The 25,831-nt window shown below is 30.1% G+C and overlaps 3 protein-coding genes across 3 annotated transcripts; 2 read left to right on the forward strand and 1 right to left on the reverse strand.

Moving 5' to 3' along the window:
- On the reverse strand, positions 1 to 2,930 carry LOC127243291 (novel plant SNARE 11-like). The gene is made up of 6 exons (XM_051263237.1): positions 2,570 to 2,930; positions 2,280 to 2,372; positions 1,378 to 1,471; positions 1,257 to 1,294; positions 851 to 939; positions 1 to 152 (listed from the first exon to the last, which is right to left on the reverse strand). The coding sequence occupies exons 1-6, from the start codon at positions 2,629 to 2,631 to the stop codon at positions 55 to 57; spliced, it is 474 nt and encodes a 157-aa protein (XP_051119194.1). The 5' UTR covers positions 2,632 to 2,930; the 3' UTR covers positions 1 to 54.
- An 851-nt stretch (positions 2,931 to 3,781) lies between these two features.
- Positions 3,782 to 10,912, forward strand: LOC127243499 (NAD-capped RNA hydrolase DXO1). The gene is made up of 13 exons (XM_051263551.1): positions 3,782 to 4,358; positions 4,967 to 5,193; positions 5,956 to 6,021; positions 6,108 to 6,186; positions 6,306 to 6,385; positions 6,480 to 6,503; positions 8,077 to 8,201; positions 8,786 to 9,002; positions 9,091 to 9,144; positions 9,955 to 10,001; positions 10,107 to 10,191; positions 10,348 to 10,411; positions 10,528 to 10,912. The coding sequence occupies exons 1-13, from the start codon at positions 3,947 to 3,949 to the stop codon at positions 10,629 to 10,631; spliced, it is 1,584 nt and encodes a 527-aa protein (XP_051119508.1). The 5' UTR covers positions 3,782 to 3,946; the 3' UTR covers positions 10,632 to 10,912.
- A 9,348-nt stretch (positions 10,913 to 20,260) lies between these two features.
- On the forward strand, positions 20,261 to 22,389 carry LOC127243507 (uncharacterized). Its single transcript, XM_051263565.1, has 5 exons — positions 20,261 to 20,505; positions 20,696 to 20,940; positions 21,034 to 21,507; positions 21,647 to 21,778; positions 22,005 to 22,389. Exons 1-4 carry the CDS (start codon positions 20,457 to 20,459, stop codon positions 21,713 to 21,715), a joined length of 837 nt encoding a protein of 278 aa, XP_051119522.1. The 5' UTR covers positions 20,261 to 20,456; the 3' UTR covers positions 21,716 to 21,778; positions 22,005 to 22,389.
- The last annotated feature ends 3,442 nt before the right edge of the window (positions 22,390 to 25,831 follow it).

Raw genomic sequence — 25,831 nt, forward strand, 5'->3', positions numbered from 1 at the left:
ACTATATTAGATGCTAGTTTCATTTGATCCAATGACAAATAACACCAAGCAGTTTCACTTTCTAATGCATACCTTTTTGGCCCTGTCAATTGCTTGATCAGTCTCATCCATCATCTGATGTCCGTGATCAATTAATTGTTGATTTGTCATTTCTGCAGGATCACGTATAGAATTTATAAGGAACAATTTGCTGGAGGAGATGGATTGAAACTCAAAACTAAGGCAAGTCGCAATAAAGATGAAGGAACATCGAACATGTGAAAGAAATTGAAGTCGCGCAATATTAGTGGAAAAGACATCATCTCAGAAACTGGTAAGTTACAAATAGCAAATACAGCATAAACCTGAATTAATTTTTGAGAGGTCATGGTTATATTTTCATAACTAATTATAGCTGCAATTGTACATCACAAGTTCATATGGAATTCAATTGATAATTGACAAGCACGTGTCGGAATGGTTCTAGCTAGCTCTGCTTTGCATTGTTTCCTCTATTCCTAAATTCACATTAATGATGTTTATGTTAGAATATTCCATTTTGTTTAGACATAAAAGAACTTATGAATCTTGTGAAAATTATCGTATTTTATTTTGCATTTCAGTTTTGTGGTATTCCTGTATATGTAGTCTTACTTTTAGTAATCTGACCTGTACTTAGATATAAGAAAGCCATTAGTATTTTCAAGGAATGCAATTGGCATGTTCAAAACATAAACATATCGGACAACCGGTTGTCATAATCAAATATTAGGCATAGTAGAAACACCTTAAGGCACCAACAAAAATCAAGAGATCAATGAACCTGAATAGATTCTGTCATTCCACTCACAGACGACAAGAAAGTGCTTACCCGAAGCATGCATAGCATTGTCTTCTGGAAGTCCTTCACCTGGGCCTTCAAAAATATCTGCTCGCTTGTTCTCAAGAGTACTTGTATATCTGCCACAGTAGTGATGCAGATTCATCAATTCAAACTACAAGTTTAAGATAGATGGCTCATATTATTATAATTGTGTCCTGCCTTTAAGTTTTTGAATGAAAATAAATCCACAAATTAAGAATACAATGAGCGGAGTTTGCTCCTAAGGTATGCTAAGACAGAGACTTCCAATTGACATGTTCTGAAAAAGACACACCGAAATCAAAGAGACTAATTCACCAAGGATCAAGGAAACAAACAAGGCAACATTGTAAAACTAGGACTAGTAAAAATTGCACCATGGCAAGCCAGTTATGCTTACTCAGAAGAGACTTACTGCTTTTTGAGGGCAACATAAGAATTCAACTCTTTGATCTGCAGAAAAGGTCACATTAAAAACCTAAATAAAAGGGTAAGCAACTCTTTATGAGTGAAGGAACTGAATGAATATAGATTACCATGGATTGTTTCTTCTCATTAAGCTTCTTGCTCATGTCCGGGTCATTTTTGTACCCCGAGTCCTTTATCGCTCGATCAAACTCTTTAATAAGCCTAAGAAAACACCTCATACATCATTCCTTGTACATTTCAAATGCATGTAGAATACACGTGGTATGCCTCAATAGGAATCATCCTTTCAAGCTAAAAAGGTAGCCCAGATGGTTCATCCACAGCTCTCATTTTTATTTTTTGTAATAACCAGTATGTATCATGAAAATTATGCTAGTTTGAGGAGAACAGTTTGAAATTGTTTCAAACATAGTAAAGATCACCTCAGCTATGTTTCAACTTGCAACGAACACACTTAATGCCTCAGGGGCTGCAATCAGTATCGAATCCAATATCCATGAAGCTCTTGTTTTACAGAAATTACTCGAAGAAAAATGGAGAAGTAAAGATGCATACTACTTTCTCAACTGTAATCATACTCAAGCCATCAGTTAGGAATAAAATTTTCACATATAAAAAACAACTCAAAACACTAAAAGTAATCAAAACCACAGGCAAACACACCCCTATAGTTGTAACTTGTGGCCGGATGTTGAAGTTTTGTCGGATACAATCTAAATATGGCCATGTCAAGGCACTGGGATAACCCAAATTTGTTTCTAACATGTGAAGAGCCCAAAGCAGTATTTTTTTTCCCATCACATTTAACTACTACTACAGTTCATTCCTGAAATCACAATGTCATCTGATAGTTTCTATGTGAAACCTTTCTCTTATAACAAGGTAATATCATCAAATGCTGCATTTGCTAACATGCAAATAGTTTAAGAAATGAAAAAACTCAGAAATTCCATAACTCAATGCAGCTAATATACACAATTGAGTTTGATCGAACCAATTAACCAAATACCTCTTACATTCGCGCATCTTGTCCGTGAGCTCTTCCAGTTGCCGATTCTGCCTATTGGCGTCCTTGATTTTCTCCAATTTCTGGAATCCATTTCTACATTATTTGATCAAAGAAATATTCAGTTGGATGAATGACTAATAGTGCCCTCCTTCGCATAAAAGCATACATATACATCCAAATATATATAAAAAAAAATGTATACAATCAATCGATAAATCTCTCTCTATATTATGTATCAGTATCACCATCAAAATTCATCGCCATTTCAAAAACAAAGCAATAGAACTTACGAGAGAGCGCGAAAATAATCAGAGATCTGGCCCTCGATCTCGGTGAGCTCTTCGCTCATCATTGCTCCAGACAATCCAGAAATGTTGAAACGATAGTTGGCATAAAATTTCACCGGATATACAGCATACAATAAAATCAATCCCCCTACGACTCCGATGGAACAAACCTAAAAGACAGATTTCGATCTCGACCTCAGACTAAACATCAATGAGGGAAGGAAGGCTATGGATTCTGATAGATGATTCATTCCAATGCTCCGTTCCTTCAACCATACTCTCTGTCAATGGCGCTCCTTCTTTCTCTTCATGTGCAACCATTTCTGTTGTGCCTTCACAACTTAAGATTTCGCAAATAAATATGTTCCGGTAATATCATTTCAACTCCTCCTTCTTCATGCATTTTCGATTTAAGTCCTCCTTAAGTTAATAATTTCAATTTTATTTTATTTTTAAATTGCTAAATAATAGTAATAAGCAAAATAATTAGTACCCCATGAATACTAGGGTTTTGTTATTATTATTATTATTATTATTGTAATTTGCAATTAATTTAAAATAGAATATTAGATACTGTGATTTTATTTAAATAATATTTTGATATGATATTTTTTTTAAAAATAATATATTTTTATTAAAAATTATATAAAATAATAATATAATTTTAATTTAAAATATTAAAAGAATAGACTATTAATAAGTTCAAAATACATATTATTTAAATTAGAATTCAAAACTCACATTCAAATTTCATATCAAAACAAACAAACCCTTACACTGCTGTTATTATCGCATCAAATACTCCATAAAAAAATATAAAAAATACAGAGAAAGATAGAAATTTTATTTTTTTAAAGAATAATAAAACAATAAAATAAATATATTTAAATTAAAAAAATAATTGAAATAGACGACAACAACAACAAAAAAAGAATTTTCTTTTAATTCTTTATAAATTTTTATTTAAATGAAAAAAATAAAATCAATTTAATTAAGTATATTCATTTTGTATTTTATAAAATTAATAATATAAAACATAATTTTTTTATATTATACTATTAACAATATATATTTATAATTTTCATACAAATCAGAAATAGTTGAACCAACACGGTTACAAAAATATATAAAGCACAATTAATTAATTAATTTTTTATTTTTTTATTTTAATTCTATTTTGGGTGAATTCCTAATTGAATTGAAGTGCAAAGTTGCAGTAGAGCATTTCTCATTTGTTAGTTTTGGGCACAGGGAAAAAAAGAAGAAAAGAAGTGTAAACCTACGCAACATAATCAAGCGAAAATATCGCCGTCGCCGTCGCCGTCGCCGCGATTACGGTGGTGGACTTAGAGCTGCGGAGTAGCATCGGCCGTCGGCACTATGGACTTCGCCAGGCAGGCATTGCATCTGTTCGGAGAATCCGACGAAGAGGACGAGAACAACAACGACGGCGATGAGGAGCAGGACAGGGAGCCGCCATCGGAGCAACAGAAGCAGCAGAGCTCATCCTCCTCTTCCTCAGCTTCGTCTTCTTCCACTGGACGCTCCTCCTCCGATGGCTCTTCTTCAGCCTCCTCATCCTCCAATCGCAGCAGCAGCGGGGAGGAGGACAACGACGCCAATTTTGGGGAGGTGAGATCGTCTCCCGTTAATAACGATAATTACGATTTCAACGACGATAGGGGTTCGCACTATGATGAGAACGACGAGGAGGTTGAGGATAAAGATCTGTTCGGGTCTGATAATGAGGATTACGTCAACACACCTTCCAACAGTACCTACGCCGTACCCAGTATGCATCTTTTTCGTTTTCTTTTTCCTTTCTTTGTAATAATTTCTATGTGGAGTTTGAAGCCCCTTGGATTGAGGTTTTGGTTTTGTGTCATTCTTCTTCCAGTTGAGCTAAAAGCATGTGTTTTTGCTAGTTTAGAATCAAATTGCTAGCTTTGTAAGCATTTTCTCAGCTTAGAATTAGCTTACCACAAGTATACTATTTGTCTTCCTGGAAAACTTGTGTTTACAAGTGTGTCGTGTTCTTTTCCCCATGATTTTTGTTATTTGGGTTTGATCCCTTCCTCACATGTGGATTGAGACATACTTATATCTGTATTCTAGTAACTGTATTGAACTGGCTTTATGGTATTGGTAGTGTATTCAAAGTTGGAACTGTTATACTCGTTGGAGATCTGGGCCGAATATCGATGCAAGCAAACTAGTCTGTAATTAATTATGTTGTTTTGGATGTATTCATAGCGAAGGGATGTACTGACGGGTTAGGTTGACAAATGTACAGTATTTCGTTGAATGAGTTAATAATGTTCGCCTTCTGGTTATAGAGGTTGGTCTCCTTTACACAATCTCACGTGCGTTGATTCCGTTGCTCTTTCTCTGTTATACTAGTTTTGCCACCTGTCCGCAACACAAACAACCACACAAGAGGAGGTTTTGCACGTGGGCGTTGGAATGATAGAGGGCCAGGTCTCCTTCCACGTCCTGGCCCTTACCCGCAGAGACAAGGTTATGGTTCGAAATTCTTTAATGGTCATCGCGATGAACGGTTTGTTTCAGAGTTGAAATTCTCAAAGAGTGAAGAAACATTAGCCAGAAAAGCCATTGCATTCCAGGAGGTACCGTATTGTCGATTGTTTCATTAAGTTGAAGCTTTTTATTTACAAAATGTGTAGAGCACTGTTAACTTTTAATTATTTTGGTTTCGAATTGGTTAGTTCATAGTGAAGCACTTTGTGTAGTTGCCTTTTTTAGCATGTATTTTTATTTGAGCAGAGCTCTTGCGATCTAGAGTACTGTGATTTTCTGGTATTCTCAACAGCCGGATTTTTCAGCTCCTAGAGTTATGCCTTTTCTGCATTCTCTTCAGCACTTGTTGATGCTACAATAAAGCATTACTTGTTAGTCGCATCTTAATGTTGAAGTTGGATGAGAGAATGAAATGGCATATTGCTAGAAAAACATTTATTGAAACAAAATTAAGGATTCTCTTTCTCACTCTATATGTATTACGTAATAACTATTGGAAGCCGTTACAATGAAATTTGAGATTTCCTAATTGGCATTTTACAAATAGTGTTTGTACTTAGTCGACTTAACTCTGTTATACATTCCTAATTTAACCAAGCTTGAATAATTTAAGCTGGAATATGTGGGGCGTTTTACTCTTGGCTCCTTCTTCTTCAACTCCCCTCTCTATAGTGACACAAATGGAAGGAAACAATAACATGTAGAAAAGGTTGCATAACCAAAAGTTATGCTTCAGTATTTTGCTTGGGAGGGTACTTCTTACATGTTGCAGTACATAATTTAGTTTCATCATTAAAATAGAAGAATATTCCATTATTTGATCCATTTTGGAATGACTATTTTGTCCACAGCCATGTGAACTTGCTTGCTTGAGCCGGGTAGAAGGTGGGGAGGTCTGCTTTGATGATCGCAGTTTGGTGAGTCTCTCTTTTCTATTTCCTCATAGTTTTGCAGGATTCTTATTTCTTGCTTATCTGGATATTTTGTCTCATCATGTTCTTAGAGGCTATTTAAGCGGCTTATAACGGAAGATGTTGGGACTGACCTCAATCAAGGTTTTGATACTTTCACTGAGAAGAAAGGTATGCTGCATGAAATTGCACATTTCAATAAATCTCTTTCTGTTATAGTGCTCTGTGCTTCCAATATTATTAGCAATAATCAATTGTTAAATGTTGCCTATTCTTCTTGCGTGTACCAGACCTGGGTTCTCAAGGCTTTGGTGACCTTCTAGCCACAATAAGAAATAAAAATATACCTCTTCAAAACATGCACTTTGTGGTAAGATTATATATTATACTCAATTTTGATGCATATTATCAAGATGCATTTGATGATTAACTTTTGATTTTCTTTGTCTAATTCTTCTCTACAGACGTATCGTAACAACCTTAACAAGGTAATTCTTGTTTCCTTTGACTATGCTTAATTGTTTCTACTTTTGTTTCCTTGAATTCATTATTGGCTCCAGATGACTAGTAACTACAAAGATCTAGAACAATATTTTTCTGCGTAGTATCATTTTTTTCTTAGAAAAAAAACCTTATGGACAATAAATTCCCATTTTCAAGAGTTTAGATATATGAATGAGCTTAAAAGCTTGAGAATATTATTTCCCAACTTACAAGGATATATATCACCCTTATAATCAATACATGGTCTGAATTATTTTTCCTAATGATTTCTTAAAATCATATCAAGATAGGAGATACTCTCTCAATTAAGCTACATATGTTAATAAGGTTTAATCTGGTTTTTGACAGGCTTTAGTTAGAATACTGACCACTTCTAAGTTGGTAAATAAATCATGCAAATATTTTTGTTCTCAATCTTTTCTTTGATTTAAAAAAAAAAGAAAAAGAAAAAGATGTAATAGCTATACAGTCCTTCCTTACATGTTGGAGAAAACTCCCCAGAGCATTTATATAAAATCTGACAACAGGAATCTGGTTTTGGGCATCTTTGCACTAGGCTTGTGTCAATCCTTTTACCACAAAATTCACATTTGGTTTTAATGAACTCTTTTTTATTTGATATGGTAAACAGAGAATTCTTCTGCATATATTACATATGATAAGTTCAAAAAGTTCCTATTGAGTTAATAAACAGGAAATGAAATTTGGGAACTTAATTTGTAAAATGGAATTAGTCAAGTTTTGTAAATTTGGGAACCCCATTTGCAATCGAGGTTATCTTATTTTTCCAAAGAGATGAGCCTGAGAGTTAGTTGGCTTTCCTTCTACAATCTACAGTACTGAGGCTTTTTGTAAATTGAGACGGATCGGTCATCACTCAAATGTCCTCTCCTTTCAGTTGAGCCTTATTTGAATCCTCTCCTGCCATGACTCACTTATGCTAAATTTATTCTACATTGTGGAATCCAGTATGAGTTACTTTATTTTGAAAATATTAGAAACAACAGCAACAATGAAGTGTTGTGGAATCTGGAGGATTATTGTTATAGTGTATAAACAGAAATAGGATGCTTTATACTAGATCTCATTCCTTTTTTACTAGCGATCAGTATGTTGTTCTGTACTACTGGGTCGTCTACATGGATTGATGTTTCCAAAGTTTAATACTTTTTGCCTTGGTGGGGTTTCAACCTTGGAGTATATTATTATATCATTGTCGTATACTTTTTATATTTTATAATTTATAAAATTTATATTTTCCTATGCTATAGTGTTTGAGTTGTGGCTGTATAAATTTCAACTTTCCTCTTATAGTATAATATTGAGGCGAGTTGCTTATAATATGTATTCAATATTTTCATCCATTGCTCATTGCCTAGCAATGGACAATTATAAATCAAGTTTGTGGAGGCAACTGTATTTACGCAAGGCATAGCCAACTATCAAAACCTAGCTTCAGAGGAGTGTAGGGTTCCGGATTTATTGTTTCGGTAATTTGAAAGAGGCTGTAGATAAATTTCAAGTTATACTAATAATAAATTTATTTATTTTTTTTAGATTCTGGCTACTGCATATATCAGGAATGAACCTTGGGAAATGGGAGTGCATAAAAGGAAGGGAGTAGTTTATCTTGATGTTCATAAATTGCCAGAAAGGCCGCAAACTGAAGTTGATCGCCGAAGGTACATTATATATATATATATATATATATATTGGATGTGTATGAAACTTTCTGTGCCATACTTGACCCTAATTTGTTTGGCTGGGCCTGGGTGTATAAATTGAGAAAGGTAGCTAACTACTGACTAAAGGCTTGCCTGTATTGAAGATTTTACTTGATAATGAGAAAATTTGGGTGTATGTATAGTATTTGTTTGATGTTCATCTTTTATTTGGCCTCTTGCTGAAATTTTTTGGGAATATGTTATCTTGGCTGTCATGATCTTCCTTTACTCCTTGGCTTATGGAAAATTAGATCTGAGAGGCAGGAAACAGTGATATTAGACCCCTTGGATTTAGAATTGGTTTATAAGTGAGAAACAAGGCTAAAATTGCACGGTGTATAGAGCTCAGTATATTCTCAAAATTTGGAGCTATTGTTTGAGCTTGTCAAAGTCTTGGATATCTATGCACCAATAGGCTTGTCTGAGGTCATAGTTCTATGATTTTTAGTCTAAAATGTTATGTAGTGCTTACTACATTCAGTTTCTCTTATCGTTTTTGGAAATTTTATTTGTTATATTGTTTTCGTCCCCTTTTTACTTAGATGTTACTGGGGCTACTGCTTTGAGGCTCTTGCAACCGAAGACCCAAGAAGATCAGATGGAGAAGGGATTCATCATGTTGATGCTAATGTTGAATACTGTTCTGTTATTAAAACCAAATTAGGAGCTCATCGAATTCTCATGGGTGCTGAAATGGACTGCTGTGATTCAACTGATGATGGCAGAAGATTCTATATAGAGCTAAAAACAAGTCGCGAGGTTGGCACTCATGGAACTTTTCTTCTCTCCCTCTCTGTTGTCACAACCAGGCTAAATCTATATATCTGTTTTACTTGTGGCTTTACAGTTAAATTATCGTACCGAGGAAAGATATGAGAGGGAGAAACTGCTCAAGTTCTGGGTAATGTTCATTGCTGCATTTTCCTTGGATTTTCTTCCATTTACATGGAAAAAACCTAATGGACTCTTTTTCTAATAGGAATCTGTGTTTCCTTTTTCCAATTTTGTGCCATTACCTGACGTTTTCTAGTATATATCTTCTTTAGTGTGAAGAAACCGCTTGATTGGTACCTATCGATATACTTGTTGGCTTGTTCATAAACTTGGTGTCAGTCATTCAGCAATGGCATATGATATACTGTTTACTGTCGGTCACCTTAGTTAACATTGTTACTTTGCCAAAGGACAGTGGAGATGTAAGTACTGAGGATACTATGACTGATTGATTTCGCTGCGATAAGATTTGTGTCCTGAATTCAATAATGGGAACTAATTCATTTTCAAGTATGAAGTTTCGGCATTTGTTGAATAATCTAGTTCGTCCTGATTTATTTGTGAAATAGCATTTGTCTTGTCTACCGAAAATGTAGTAATCTTGCTCATACACTCATTTTTCCTAATCAGAAGAGGTGATATAACCTAAAATGTTGTCTGCTCAGTTTGTTACTTATGTCAGCAAAGATTCATTATTGTAATCATCGCAATCAGACTTTTAATGAACTTGTGAAGATTTTGTGTTCGTGATTATCCAATTTCTTGACTGCTATTGTCATGGAGAATACTAATTTCACTATAAATCCTCTTTATGACCCTTTTCTTCCAATAAAATCTGTCCTGCTTTGTTTCTTTATATAAAATTCACCATACAATATATTCTAACTAACTTGTTTTCGTGTTTCCGTTTTTCTTTTGTACAACTTCTATTCCTCAGATCCAGTCATTCCTTGCTGGCGTGCCGTATATTGTGATTGGTTTTAGGTATGACACAACTTTTTGTCTAATTCCTAGTCATATTTAATTTCTGATCGATCCTGGATGAATAATATGTTGTCCCGCCCTTTAATTGGTCTTTCCTTAATACAGGGATGACACTGGCCGACTTGTCCGTACAGAACGTCTAAGAACCAAAGATATAACCCAGAGAGTGAAGATGAAAGGTTACTGGCAGGTATCTTTTGTAGTCCCATTCGATGCTCCAGACAATTTGTTTTAGCCTTATCACTTTGAGATTCGCAACCCGAGTTTCTTACATTTTGCAACATCATTTTCCATAATGTGTCAAAATGAGCAAACTATCCTGATTGGATCGTCTTATTCCTTGCAGGGTGGGGTATGCCTAGCTTTCGCAGACGAGGTTTTGTGCTGGCTTTATGGGACGGTCAAAGAGAGTAAGCACCTTCCAGTTATATATATATATATCTATATATATATATATATTTATATCGTTGGTCGGATTATATTCTAAAATGTCGCGTGGTTGTGTGAAAAATGTGTTTGGTTGTAGATGAAGACTACATATTGCAATTTGCGCCACCCTTCGCCCGGCTGGAGCTGCTTCAGGCTCAATCGTGCCCTGATGTGATCACTGACCATGTCGAGCAAGTGTAGCTACTTTGCTCGATTTTCTTTCTCGTCGTCTTCGTGCTACATTGCTCGGCTTTGCTTTTGTCCTCCTGAGTATCGAATGGTTTACTTACATAACTAACTATATACATACTTCAACATATATATATGTTATGTAATTTTTGACATTGTGTAAAGATGTTAATGCCGATGTCGGTGACTTGACATCGAGAATTCTCTTTATCACAAAACATTCGGTGATAAGACTTTAGTAATTATCATATTTTTCCATATTAAATAGTAATGATTAAAAATAGAATAAACTGTTTTTTTTAAATTTTGTACATGACCTCTAGTTGTTTCAGTGCAGTAAGTGGAGCCTGCAAAAATTTGGCCGAAATAGTCTTCTTGCCGATGTTGATTTATGAATTTTTAATTTTTAATTTTGAAATTTTTTATGTAATTTGTAATTTTTTTTTTTTTTTTTTTTTTTTTTTTTTTTTTTTTTTAGTTTCGAGAAAATCCACTTCTAGCTTAGGTGGTGTTGATAGATCAGCCATGTCAGCGCCAAATCAACACCGACGACACAGATGATTATTATACCAGACATATAGAGGCTCCGGATGCTATAATTTACCTTTAAAATATGTGAGAGGAAATTCATTAATGGGATGCTTTTATTTATCTTGACCTGTATAAAATTTTTTGGTATTTATAAATTCATTATTCATACTTATGATATTGAAATTTTGTAATGTAACTTTTGATATATTTTTTTTTATACCAAAAATACAGAAGCATATTATTACCGTACTAAAAAAGTGACACCATAATACTCATAGAGGACCAAGGCCAAAGCATTTTTCATGCTTAATCCAAAAATTTCGACCAATATCCAGTGTGGCTTATATGATGCGAGCCGTGTATATAAAAACTCTAATGATGCAAAAGAGAACGCAGAGGAATATGTCTTCGACGAACTAACTAGCTTCATTACAAACGAGATTGACATAAAATGCTAAAACATCGAAGACTATATCAAGTGGTGTGCGCCCCCAACCTAATGTCAATATTCCCTAATATTAGCTTTTGCCTCCTTAGTCGCTTGTATGATATTTTCCATCATTTGAATTAGTTCCCATCGACATGGCTCAATATTGTCGAGAACCTTAACATTTCCATTGCCCCAATATTATCTTCACATTGATATTTATTCTACTACAATCTTCAATGCATCTTGCATTTATCTCGCTAATGATAAATCGAATAAAAATAATTGGAAATAAAGGGGTGGGGCGCGCCATTTGAATAGTCTTTGATGCTCCGGCATTTTTTCATTAGCCTCATTTATATATAACGAAGCTAATTAGTTCATCGAAGACACATTCCTCTACACTTTCTTGCATCATTAGAATTCTTCGTATATATTGTGGAAGGATATAAATTGTGTTATAATGCAAATTAAAATCGGTATAGGTAAATATTTTCGGATTAAGCATGAAAATTGCTCTCCTTAGCCATTATTGGAGTCTTCAACATTGTTTGGATCGTCAACTACCGTGCTCCTATTATACTTTGGAGCTAACATTATTAAGGATACAATCGAAAGTAAAAAGATATAAAAGAAAATAAAAAAATATAAAAAAGTAAAAAGATATTTCTTCTGTTCACAGACTAATATTTTACCTTCTTATTTTGTATGACCAATAACTATTGTTCTATTTCATTTTCTATATAAAAATTTATTTTTTTACCCTTAAATAATTTATCATTTTTATTTGAACATGTTTTTGACTACCTTACTACAAAGGGTAAAATTGTTAATCTATATATAAAAAAAAATATATACTTACCTAAAAAAATTGTGTAAATATGATTTAGGATAATAGAATTTGGATGGAGGAAATATAAAATTTTTATAGTTAGGAGGAATTGCTACTTCCTAATGACAAAATATAGTAGTGAAGGCGAATAAGAAATTAAATAAATTTATGATTTCACGTTGCAATGTTACAAGACATATTTATAGGAGAAATTTGTATATATATATATATATATTTTATCATAATACTCTTTCCGTCCCAAATAAGGTACAGCATTTGCTTTTGACACGAATTTTTAGGTGGGTAGTATTAAGTAGGATAATTTATAAATTAGGTGATGCGATGTAGAGAGAAATATATATTTTATTTTTTTATTTGAATGATGTGAGGGGATAAAAGGTGGGTTAGAGATTAAGTATAATTAATTATTTTATATTTTGGAAATATTGTATGATGTTTGGAACATACGAAACAGAAAATGTTGCAGGGTGTTTGTCACGGAGAGAGTATATTTTTTAATTTACTATTGAAATAGGTGAAAATCCGTAGTATATCCAAATTCACACTTTATTTGGCAAATAAAATTTAAGATGACTTATTTAGTTACTTTATTTTCATTGTCACATTTTTGTTTCGATTTTTAAAAATTTTAAATAGTAAGCATATGATTAATTTGATTCCTTATTAACCTGAATTTATATGGTACCTCCCATATATGAAATCCATTTCTTCTTTTCTTTTTCAGAATTTGAAATAAAAAATAATTAAATCTTTTATTGCTTGCCATTTCATAATTTTCAAAATGCTATTTATTATTAATTTTTTCCCATTCCCCTCTCATATACATTTAATGATATTCTTTAAAATTATATACAATTAAACATGTAAATTTTGTTGTTTGACATGTAATAAATGCTGTAACAAGTGTGTTCACTTGGATGATTTTTTTTTTTCATAGATATATATATATTTTTTATATTAAGTATGGAAAAATCAGTCTTTAAAATAAATAAATAATTATTATTATATATTTATTAATTTTTTGTGAGTTAATAGAATATATATATATTGTGTGTTCACTTTGTTTTTACTATAATAATTATTATGTAATTGTAAAACTTTTATATTACATATCACATGTAAAAGACCTTTGGGAAGACGAATAAGAATTACTCGATAAAGAAAGTTTTGTATTTAAATGTTGGTGTTTGTCTCAAAATGTAATCATATTAGCTTAATATATTTTTACTAATTTCTTCGTTTCATATTCAATTCCATGCAATTGCATTCTAGTAATTGCTCATTTGTGTGGGCTTGTTCATGTATAAATACATATATTATTCAAAATTATTATTTCTTTTTCTTTTTCTAGAACGTGGAAACCCAAAGTCATTTCGAGTGTGCACTGAATAAATCTTCGGCCAAACACGGTCACAAGTTCACCCCTATCTCCACACCACCATGCCATTTGTTACGGGATAGCTATTATTTCTTCTTTAATATTATAGCAATTGTTTATTTTCATCTATAAAAATAATATAAAGTAAAATGAAATACCCTCTCCGTCCCGCCACAGATGACCTATTTTTTTTTTTTTGTATGATCCCACAAGAGATACTCCTTTCCATTTTTAGTAATTTTATCAATGTTAAACATACTTAACAAATATAAATTAATTTAATTAAACTTAGTAGGAACTATTCAAAACCACTTTATTTCTATCTCTCTCCTCAATTAACATAATTTTTTTTATCTATATTTAAAACTCCTCAATTTTTTATAAAATTAATTTATGGTAATGATAAATAAATAAAAATATTTTATTTATTTATTTATTTGTATTATATAAAATTTTATTATCTATGATATCCATATTGCATATATTTTTTCGAGATATAATCTTAAATTTTTTTAAAATACCAATAATATTATTCATATAAAAAATAATAAATTAATATTATAACTTATTATTAATAAGCTCCCTAAAAAAAACCGTGTCCCTAATAAAATGATTCATCCCTCGCGGGACTGGAGTAATAAATACACCAATCCTCATGGTGATTTCAATAGTCATATTTGTTTTTCTTAATTTCATAATTGTTACTCAATATTTAATTACTGTCATCTTTCTTCAATATCTAGATAGTGAGAATATCTCACAAAGTTGTAATAATAGTAATAACATATCATTTCTTTTTAAAGTGTGATATAATAGTAATAATAATAATAAAGTTATTTATTAATTTACTTATCAGCATTAATGTGTGTAGGTGATAGACCTTTTCACATTTAGACTCAATTTTCAGATTAATTTTTCTATAAAACTCTTGAAATTGGACTCAAATTTGTCATTCATATCAAATTCATCCAACCTTTCAACCAGTAATTATCAAATATTTGTTTCTTTTTCGAAACCTGAAGATGGGAAGATCTCAACAACAAAAAAAAATTCAATCTGGTAAAATAGCATTATTCATTTATTTATTTTTATGAGTAGTTATATATTTGTATCAAATTCACAATAAATTTGTGCACCGTATAGATTTTCCCCGTATCAATTCAATACATATAAACTTTTTTATTTTGTTGCCTTATACACGCGTCGCTGTCTATGAATTTATTATGTTTCCAAAAAGCTAGCTTTCGAATTTAGCCTTTTTTAAAAATAAAAATAAAAATCAAGTCCGAGATTGACACGCGTCTATTTCAAAAAAATTTATAAAATATTTTACCTCATAATAATAATAATTTTTTTTTTTATTCTTCTTATATACTATATTTTTATAGCTTATTTCTACTTTATTGTTAACTTTTTATGCAAAGTTCATGAAATTATTCTTTAATAAGTTTAAGCTTTCGACAGAAAATATCTAACCATATATATGCATTTTGAAATTTGAATCATATTTTATTTTAATTTTTGGATGAATGTGTTTTTTTATATTAGGTATGAGAAATTATATTTATAATATAAAAAATAATATTTTATATTAAATTATTGATTTTTTGTGAATAAAATATATATTATCTATTGTAAATTTTCAAATAATATTTATGAAAATTTGTTCCACCAAAAAACATTAAGTATGTAAACTAATTGTTTGGTAAGAATAATTTTTTCATTTAGTTAAGGTCATAAATACTCCTGAAATTTAATAGGCAGGTAAACAAATGCTTACCTATATTCATTTAATTTCAAATTAATTTATTTATTAATTAATATATAATTAATTCAAGTTTTTCTGTAATATATATATATTTAAATAGGTATATGTATATATATATATATATATATATATGCACATATTTGCTACTAATCATTTTATACATTTTAGAAGTATCTCTCCGCGGAAAGGGTAAAGAAGTAGAGGAAAAAGGAGTGCTTGATAAGTTGCAAATAGTTCAAAAAAAAGTAACTAAACCTATAACCAAAAAAGCCAAAGTTGTCGAGGGAGATTTTTCTACAAAATATATTTTTTCTTTTGAATCCCAAACATCGACAACAAGCTCGCAACCATTGAGTGGAGGCAGCATTCTTTCGACAAATTCAAGAGTAAGTGATTTGACAATTTATTAATTATTACTATTATTTGCTTTCACCTTCTCAATAAGTATAACATAGTTTTTCCCTTGTTTTTTACTTCCAGGATTATTCTGAATTTGTTAAAAATCAATTACAAGATTCAAACCCTATATCTATCGGTGATTCAGTACTTCCTGAATCAAATTTGGAAGATTTTTTGAGGGAATTTGTTTCAGATTCCCCTCTAAGAGAATCCGAAGAAGAGGTCCACTGTGGTTTGCCATTTGAAATCTCCTCTTCATCATATGAGTCACCGATTGATATTTTTCAATCATGTAAGTTGACTGATGAGGAGGAAGAAATGGTGAGGTGGGCCTTGTTATTCGATTGTCCAACTGGGGATGATTGGGGGGATATTGTATACAACGATGGATACTTGTTTTTATACAAGTATGATATCCAAACTCTAAGTTTTGGAAATGACGTATCGAACATGGTAGTGGATATGTTCGGTGCGTACCTCAATCGATCCGAGTATACAATATCTAAGAATGAGAAGAAACCAATGAAGAAATTCTGCATTTCCTCGAATATATGCGTAAGTCCTTTTGTTTTATGTCGATGTTGAATTTATTAGTATAATATATTGTGCTCTTAATTTGAATTTGCTTATTCAATTAATATTTAAATGTTGGTTTAATCATATGTTAACTATTATTACTCTTTTTTTTTAGTTCATGGTTTCTCTTGAGCTTAGAAATAATTCCTGTGAAAAGACGGAGGAAGAGATATTGGATGAGTGGAAAGGTCTTTTCCAGCAATCATATCTCGGTGATGATTGGATTGAATCACTAAAAGCTGAAAATGTAAGTATTTTAATTTTTAGTTCATAATCGTATTGAGTTATTATTTGATATATGCTAAATATATTGCTATAATATGTTAACCATAATATTTTGATATCATATTGGGTAATATATGAAATATGTTAAATATATTGCAAATAATAGGTTAGATATAATATTTTGATATCATATGCTGAAAATATTGCAATAATATGTTAACCAAAATATTTTGATTGCTGAAATAACTTACTCATTATACCCGATTATACTACTTAACTATTTTACTTATAATTTTCCTAATGTTTTATTGCAGTATTTTTTCCCATTCTGCCGCTCAGGACATTGGGTTTTGTTCTCTGTTTCCATTGTGCATCGAAAAATCTATTATTTCAACAGTTTGAAAGCTTCGAATGCATGGAAAAATGACTCCGTAATATTCAATAGGTTGTTTAGATATTTTCGAACTGCTGCAAATATGTTATATCCAGATGCACGTTGGAGTGGAGATTTTCCGTTCGAGTTACCCTACCAAGTTGAACAACCAGATCTCCATAGTTGTGGAATATTTTCCATGTTCTATATGGAGTATTGGCCTTGTGATTTGTCCGGAGTTTTCCAACAAATTGGAAAATTAGAGGTACTGGATTCAAAGAGGAAAAAAATTTGTGCTCAGATTCTTCTTCAACCGGAAAATCAAAACCTTGATATCATAAGAGAGAAGGCCAAGGTTGTTGCTGCTCAACAAACACGAAAAATGGGCGAACTCAGGACGAAATTTAAGTATGATTTCAAAAAGAAATTATAAACTTAAGTGTCTGTGAGAGTAGATTAGGGCAGGGGAAATTAGAAAAATGTATAGTTGTTCGAATTCGATCACATTTTTTTTTTAATGACATATTCTTTCTAATTTAAGGATTACAACTTACTCTAATAGTCTCTATTGCATCTTGTATTTATTTAACTGACAATGAGTCTAATAAACTTATTATTTCATATTGCATCATTAATTTTGTATCATCAAAAATATTGAATTGAAGTGAGTGAGCATGCCATATGATTTGTTCTTCGATATTTTGTCCCGAGACGCATTCTCTTTTGTGTCAATAGAAATCTTCAGACTATATAAATTACATTATGCAAACTATATTAAGATATATTATAAATTAAAAATCTTTGGTATTCCCATATCTACTCTACACATGACAAATATAATTTACTTACTATAATCTATTTTCATACATTCATATTAATTTGTTACTTTTTTTTTTTTTCATTTCACATTTTTTAAATAGTAAGCTAATTTATTGTTCAATTAATTCTTTACTAACTATTGAAATAAAATGCTAAATAGAGTATAGAAAAGGTATATTCTTTATAGAATATGCCACAATAAATTAATTATATTTATTTTATTACTTGTAGTTTTCAAATTTGAAAATAATATTTAAATTTTTTTCCATCTTTATCCTTTTTAACGTATAAATATTTATTAATATTTTAAAAGTATAAATAATATAAATAATATAAAAATATTATTTGATATGTGAAATTATATTTGGTACAAAGAAATGAGAATAAAAATAATATTTTTATTTTTATTTTTGTTTGTTTAAGTACGGGGATTGAAATTTGACAAATGAATAATTTTTCAATTCCTATTTTTATTTCTCTCACATTGGTAAAGGAATGAAGGGAAATAAAAAAAAAAACGGCTGTAGTATGCGTTTATTTTTTTTATTTTTTAACTTTCATAATTTTGTTTTAAAATATATTATCTCAATATCATATAAATACATTTAAATTATTATTCAATAAAAAATAACTAATTAAATAAAATAATATTTTTTAATAATTCTCCAAACCCACTCTTATCTAATTCATCGTTTTCTCTGATAATAGATTTATTTTTCCTTTTTTACTTGCAGTACACGGTCTCTCTAAATCAATCCATTCTTATTTTGTAATTTTATTTTATTTTTATATTTTTCGATTGATTTTTATTTTTATTTTTCTCTCAAACTCTATTTTTTATATCACTTATTTGTATTTTTATTCTCTCTGCACCCTAAATGTCTATTTAATAAAATAATAATGATAATCCTTTAATATTATATTCTAAATAAACTATGGCTTTAATATTAATTTTAATGCTAATTTGGAGTGATTATTAATTATATATTTTCACTTACTATATACTCATTTTCCAGGTCAAAGATGACCGTTTGGTTAAAGTCTTAATAAATTATTAATAATAAATTATGATATTATTTTTATTATTTTTTATATAAGTAGTATTTTTGATATTTTAAATTTCTTTAGTATTATAACTCAATAAAATATATACCATATCTATATCATTTTTTAGAGAATAAAATTTTATATTAATACAAATAAATAAAAAATTTATTTATTTATTTATAATTAGATTAAAATTAATTTTATAAAACATAAGGAGTTTTAAATATTGATAAAAATATTTGTTTAACGAGGAAATATATAGAAATAAAAGGAATTTGAGTGTGTCCTATGGGTAAGATATTGAAAATTTAATTAAATTGATTTATATTTGTTAAATATATTCAAGAGGAATAAGTTTTCTAAAAATAGAAAATGGTCATCTTTAAGGGGACCGAAGAAGAAAATAAAAAGTTTCATCTATCCCAAGACGGAGGGAGTACATGATAACATTATGGCTCCTTTTAGGGTTCTGATGTTATAAAACCATCAACACCATACTTATTTTTCTATAGCCGTAGGATCGAATTTAATGATTGATCCAATGGATATCAATCAACGAGATTAATCCTATGAAATCCAATTTCACCAAATGTTGGTCTGCGCCTTCTTCACAATGGAAGACCATGTATGTTTGGTTTTGCATCCAAGCATTGTGTCCTATTTTGGAATGAACGCTGGTATTGTTCTTGGAACATTCAAAAGACATTTCGAGTGTAGGACCGCACAACATATTTCATAAGTGGATTGTAAGGGTAAGTTGCATGCATTGTCTATCTTTCGCCATATCCCTTAAATTCCAATACTCATTCGAAATGGCTAAAGAATTCAACACCATTATCATCGGACCGTAGGAACCTAGGGTAATTAAAAGAGAACACATAAATGAGTGTCTAATTTCATTTATTATTAATTAGACTTACGCAAAATACCGGAGTATTGCATATTACATCATGTCGCATGGCCTTTTGCCTCACATAATTAGTTTCATTCATAAACTAGAAATTTATTTTTATTGAATTTATCTTTTAGTCGTAAGATTTAAATATGAGGCCCAAAAATAATCCGAAGACCAATACTCAATAATAGGCCTAATTTATGTGGCCTAACTCATCCAAACCCGATCTAATGCAAATCTGAGTTATGACCATCCGATCAAGGGATTTAATCTTGTCCGTTGGTTCTAATCCAACCCTAAGTATATATATATATATGTGTGTGTGTAAGTGTGTAGGCGCAGCCGTTCCAATTGATCTCTCACTCCCCTTTCTTCTTCTCTCTCGTTGGTATTTTCCTCCATTGTTCTATTTCTCCCTCAATTTTCCTCTATGTTGTGTATGTTGATTGGTTCTTGGCCTTTTATCTTGTGAGGCTTTAGAACCTCTGGTCGATTATGTGGCGAAAATTAGAAAATAAAAAAAACACATAAAAACATAAGAATTTGATGATCCAGTTCGATCATAATGATTTACGTCTGGGGGCGATCAAATCAGGTATTTATACTAGTAATTTCAGGTGTTAAATACATAAAGAATGTGTATTGTCCACTATAAATTGAGTAAAATTGGATTTACTTCAAAAGTTGTATATCGATGTTTGTGAGGGAATAGGAGGCGGTGAGTTGTTTGGTCGCATCTTTTTGGCTTATGTTTGAGTTTGATTGTTTGTATTTGGGTTATTCAGGGGTTTGTAGAGATTCAAAATCAAAGTTTGAAGATCTGTTGAGAGAAATTGCTTCGGCTTCCCCCGTAAAAGCAACTGAAAAAGAGAATATTGTTCGAAGAAAAGTAATTGAACTCATATCTAAAAAAGCTAAAGTTGTCCAAGAAGAGTTTTCAACAAAATATCCTTTTTCCTTTGGATCCAAAAAATGGAAAGCAAGCTCGCAATCATTCAATCCAAGCGGCATTTCTTCCACAAATCCAAGAGTAATGATTGTCCAATTTTTTTTAATTATTATTATTATTATTATTGCTTTCACCCTTTTAATCCATATATATAACATTGTTCTTTATTCCCAGAAATATTGTGAATTTGTTGAAAAACAATCACAAGATCCAAACCCAACATCCACTAGTGATTCAGTTCCTGAATCAAATTTGAAAGATTTGTCGAGGAAAATTGTTTCAGATTCCCCTCTAAGAGAATCCGAAGATGTCCACCATGGTTTTGGTTTGCCATCTGAAATCTCCTCTTCATCATATGAGTCACCGATTGATATTTTTCAATCATGTAAGTTGACTGATGAGGAGGAAGAAATGGTGAGGTGGGCCTTGTTATTCGATTGTCCAACAGGGGATGATTGGGGGGATATTGTATACAACGATGGATACTTGTTTCTATACAAGTATGATATCCAAACTCTAAGTTTTGGAAAGGACGTATCGAACATGGAAGTGGATATGTTCGGTGCGTATCTCAATCGATCCGAGTATACAATATCTAAGAATGAGAAGAAACCAATGAAGAAATTCTGCATTTCCTCGAATATATGTGTAAGTTCTTTTGTTTTATGTCGATGTTGAATTTATTAGTATAATATATTGTGCTCTTAATTTGAATTTGCTTATTCAATTAATGTTTAAATGTTGGTTTAATCATATGTTAACTATTATTACTCTTTTTTTTTTTTAGTTCATGGTTTCTCTTGAGCTTAAAAATAATTCCCGTGAAAAGACGGAGGAAGAGATATTGGATGAGTGAAAAGGTCTTTTCCAGCAATCATATCTCGGTGATGATTGGATTGAATCACTAAAAGCTGAAAATGTAAGTATTTTAATTTTTAGTTCATAATCGTATTAAGTTATTATTTGATATATGCTAAATATATTGCTATAATATGTTAACCATGATATTTTGATATCATGTTGGACATTATTTGAAATATGTCTAATATATTGCAATAATAAGTTAAAAATAATATTTTGATATCATGATTATTATTTGAAATATGCTGAATATATAGCAATAATTTGTTGAATATATACTCTAGGTTCCCAGGGTGCACGTGGATGAGGACAAAGCGTGTTGAATTATGGGGTCAATCGGTCTCCGTGGCTTGCGGGTTAGGGTATTAGAGTTGATATCATAGCCAATCTGCAACAACCCATGGTGGATTGAATAGACTTATTGAAGTTAACAATGTGCACATTCTTTTTCACAAGTTAGAACAAAGCGTGCTGAAAGGACTCGTGTTGACATTTGAAGCTCCCGACACACTTGGTCTGTGTGGCTTATGGGTCGGGTTGTTATAATATTCAAATATTTTGATGATTTTTGTTTAGAAATACAAATAATAGACATATTTTGCAAGGGAAAAATATGTAAATTCTTAGTCTTTTGGATCATACCAAATAATATATATAATGATAATATATGAAAAAACATGTAAATTCTTCCTTCTTTGGTTGTAGTTTTGAAATAAAATTTTATTTAAGTTTTTATTTAAATAGTATTTTGATATAATATTTTGTTATAAAAAATAGTATAATTTTTAATGAAACCGTATGTAGTAAATATTATTGATTTCAATTTGAAATTCCAACAAAATACAATCATTTAGCCTTGCATTATTCATGTGATCTTTTTTTTTTTTTAAGGATGTACTTGTTTGGAGTTTGAATTTTGAGTTTTGATTTTAAATAATAAAATTTAAAATTTAAATAATTATTCTATATAATATAAATAGAGTTTGATATAATATTTTGAATATAAATTAATTTATAATATAATATAAAAAAATAAATATTTAATATAATATTTTTTTAAAAAAATTGATAGAATAGCACAAATCCTCTAAAAGTCCCCGACAAACACACCATTTCCTCAAATTATTTCTAGTTCATATATTTTTTACAAAAATTAATTATTATTATTATTATTACTTTACACAAACACCATATGCAATCTATTATATAAATACTCACACTTTTTCATTTTTGGTAAATTTTATTAAATCAAAAAATATAATTAAAAATATAAATCAAGTCAATTAACTATATAACATATACTATCATATATCACTAGCATCTACTCAAAACTCTTTTATTTTTATTTCTTTAAAAAAAAAAACAAATATTTTCATAAAAGTATTTTTTTATTTACTTGTATGATATGAAAGTTTATTTTCTACGAAATGATATCCACATTGTATATAAATATTTTTTATTGCGATATAATTTCTAAAATATTTGAATACATATTATAAATATTTTTAATCATATATATTAAATGTATTTTAAAACTATCATTACTATTAATCATATAAAAAATAATAAAATAATATTATAACGGACTATTATTAACTAATTAAATATTATTATCTTAAATATCGTATCACTGATGAAAATGGTCAATTGACCTGAATAGAGAGAGTACTATTTAATGTGATGTAATATTTAAATAATTATGCAATCTATTTGAAATTCTCTAAATCTCCAACAAAAACATTATATGCAATCTATATTATATGAATAGTATTCTTAATAATTTTTTTTATTATTTAAATAGGATTTTGACTTAATATTTTTTTTAAAAATAATATATTTCTACTGAAAAATAATATTAATTTGAATTTAAAATAATAAAAAAAAATACAAAGAGGTAAAAGAGGACTGCAAATGCCATTAGCAAGCTAAAATAAAATTTTAAAAAATAAATTAAAATAATTGTTTGATGTGATATTTTTGAATATAAAATTAAATTTTAATATAATATAATAAACGACAAAAAAAAAGTATTTGATTTAATATATTTTTTTTAAGGAAAAGAATTGGAATATTAAAACTAAATGTAAAATATTAGGGGTAAACACACTCTTAGTCTGTTGGATCATACCAAGTAATATATAATGATAATATATGACATAAATCATATATCTTGATGATTGTTAAATAGAAATACCTAAAATAGACACATTTCTAAAAGAAAAACTTGCTAAACATTTGAGTTATAAATAATTATACGAAACACAAAATTTAATTACTCGTAATTTTTGTTCAACTGCTCATATGCTTTTCAATTTAATTTTGTACTTTTATGTTCAACAACAACAACAACAATAATAATAGGTTTAACCAAATTATAAATAAATTATTTATTAATTTTTTAAAAAAATCTATATTAGATTGTGATATTCTTGTGCATTGAGGTGTAGATCACCAAAAAAGGGAGAAAAATTACTAAATCAAATAACAATGAAAAATATAATATAACTATAGAAGTATTTAAAAAATTATCTTAAATTCTTTCTATATATATAGGTGTAGTAACATTGGAACAAGACCTGTTCTCATTCGATTTCTTGTTCACGATGTCCATAATATGTTCATGACCATTAGGAAAAGCGATACATCATTAGGCAGTCTAAGCAATGCCGAGGTTGCTGACAAGGACAAATCAAAAAGTTTGCACGCTTGATCACAAAAACATCTAGTTTTACCCAAAGTGGTTCGCCCGATGCCATTGATATCGTCCGGCTAGACACCAAGAATTCCAATGAAGAAAAAGAGAACACACAAGAGTGTGCCTTCGACAAACTAATTGCATTTATTAATAACGAGTGTGCGAAATACGGAAGTATTGTATATGCATGACATCATGTCGCATGGCCTTTCGTCTTACATAATGATTTTTATTTTTTAAAAAAATTTGCTTGGCTTATGACTTAAATGCGAGTCCCAAAAAAAAAAAAAAAACACCCAAAATTCAATACTCAATACTAAGGCCTAATTTATGTGGCTTAAGTCACCTAGGCGATTTGATGCAATGTAAATTTAAGACCATCTGATCAAGGGATTTAATCTTGGTCGTTTGTTATGATCTAACCCTAATTATATGTGTGTTTGTGTGTACGCCGTCACGCAAGGAATTCACTCAAATTTTTGAGAAGGTTCTAAGTCGAGAATATTTTTAGAATCTTTCCCAAACCTTTCAGAACACAGTGGAACCTTGTAGAACCCTCTAGATCCTTGTAGATGCTTGTTTTAGAAAGTTGTACATTTTAGAATAGTGTAGAGGAGTCCTTGATGTATAAAAAAAACCTTCACCCTTCACTTGTAAATCACCAAATTCTCATTTGCAATTGATGATTTCAAAGTTCTTTCCACTTTTTCTCTCTAAAGCTTTCTCTCTTTAGAAAATCTTAGCTTTTGGCCTTGGCCTTTTATCTTGTGAGGCTTGAGAACCTCCGGTTTATTATCGGAGGCGTGTGAGCTATTTTGTGTTTCTCTTCATAGTTGGTTGTATTTTCTCTTTTTTAAGTGATCTTGTGAGTGGTGTGTGTATTGTCCACCGTAAATCTAATAAAATTATATTTTACTTTAAAAAAAGTTGTATATCAATGAGTCAATAGTGATGGTACAAGACTGCCTCAATGAATCTCCCGGGTTTATATTCGGGATCTCAAACATTGAGAGCAAGCTCGCAACCATTTAATCGGGCAAGCATTACTTTGCAGATTCGAGTAAGATTTGAAAATTTATTGATTATTTTGATTATTTGCTTTCACCTTTTTTAATTTAAGTTGACAGATGTATATTTTAAAAAAATTCATAAAATGTTTTAGAATATATATAACTATTATTTTACCTCATAATCATCATTTTTTTTTTTTTTCGTCTGTTTTGTTTATTATTGTTCTTATATACTATATTTTTATAGCCTTATTATACTTTATTGTTAAATTTTGATGCAAACTTTATGGAAGAATTCTATAACAAGGTTAAGACTTCGACATAAAATATTTTATCATAGATATGTATTTTAAATCAATTTTTATTTTTATTTTTCATGAAATATATTGTTTAATAGGAAAATAAT

This window comes from Andrographis paniculata, unplaced genomic scaffold (genome assembly GCF_009805555.1).
Source record: "Andrographis paniculata isolate CXL003 unplaced genomic scaffold, ASM980555v1 Contig95END, whole genome shotgun sequence".
Classification (NCBI taxonomy): domain Eukaryota; kingdom Viridiplantae; phylum Streptophyta; class Magnoliopsida; order Lamiales; family Acanthaceae; genus Andrographis; species Andrographis paniculata.

Coding starts and splice junctions, on each gene's coding strand:
- LOC127243291 (XM_051263237.1), bottom strand. CDS start 2,631: ATGATGAGCGAAGAGCTCACCGAGATCGAGGGCCAGATCTCTGATTAT. Junction 1,295..1,377: donor ATGAGAAGAAACAATCCATG/GTAATCTATATT, acceptor CCTTTTCTGCAG/ATCAAAGAGTTGAATTCTTA. Junction 940..1,256: donor TATGTTGCCCTCAAAAAGCA/GTAAGTCTCTTC, acceptor CTACTGTGGCAG/ATATACAAGTACTCTTGAGA.
- LOC127243499 (XM_051263551.1), top strand. CDS start 3,947: ATGGACTTCGCCAGGCAGGCATTGCATCTGTTCGGAGAATCCGACGAA. Junction 6,022..6,107: donor GCTTTGATGATCGCAGTTTG/GTGAGTCTCTCT, acceptor TCATGTTCTTAG/AGGCTATTTAAGCGGCTTAT. Junction 10,412..10,527: donor TTATGGGACGGTCAAAGAGA/GTAAGCACCTTC, acceptor GTTTGGTTGTAG/ATGAAGACTACATATTGCAA.
- LOC127243507 (XM_051263565.1), top strand. CDS start 20,457: ATGATCCAGTTCGATCATAATGATTTACGTCTGGGGGCGATCAAATCA. Junction 20,506..20,695: donor TCTGGGGGCGATCAAATCAG/GTATTTATACTA, acceptor TGGGTTATTCAG/GGGTTTGTAGAGATTCAAAA. Junction 20,941..21,033: donor TTTCTTCCACAAATCCAAGA/GTAATGATTGTC, acceptor CTTTATTCCCAG/AAATATTGTGAATTTGTTGA.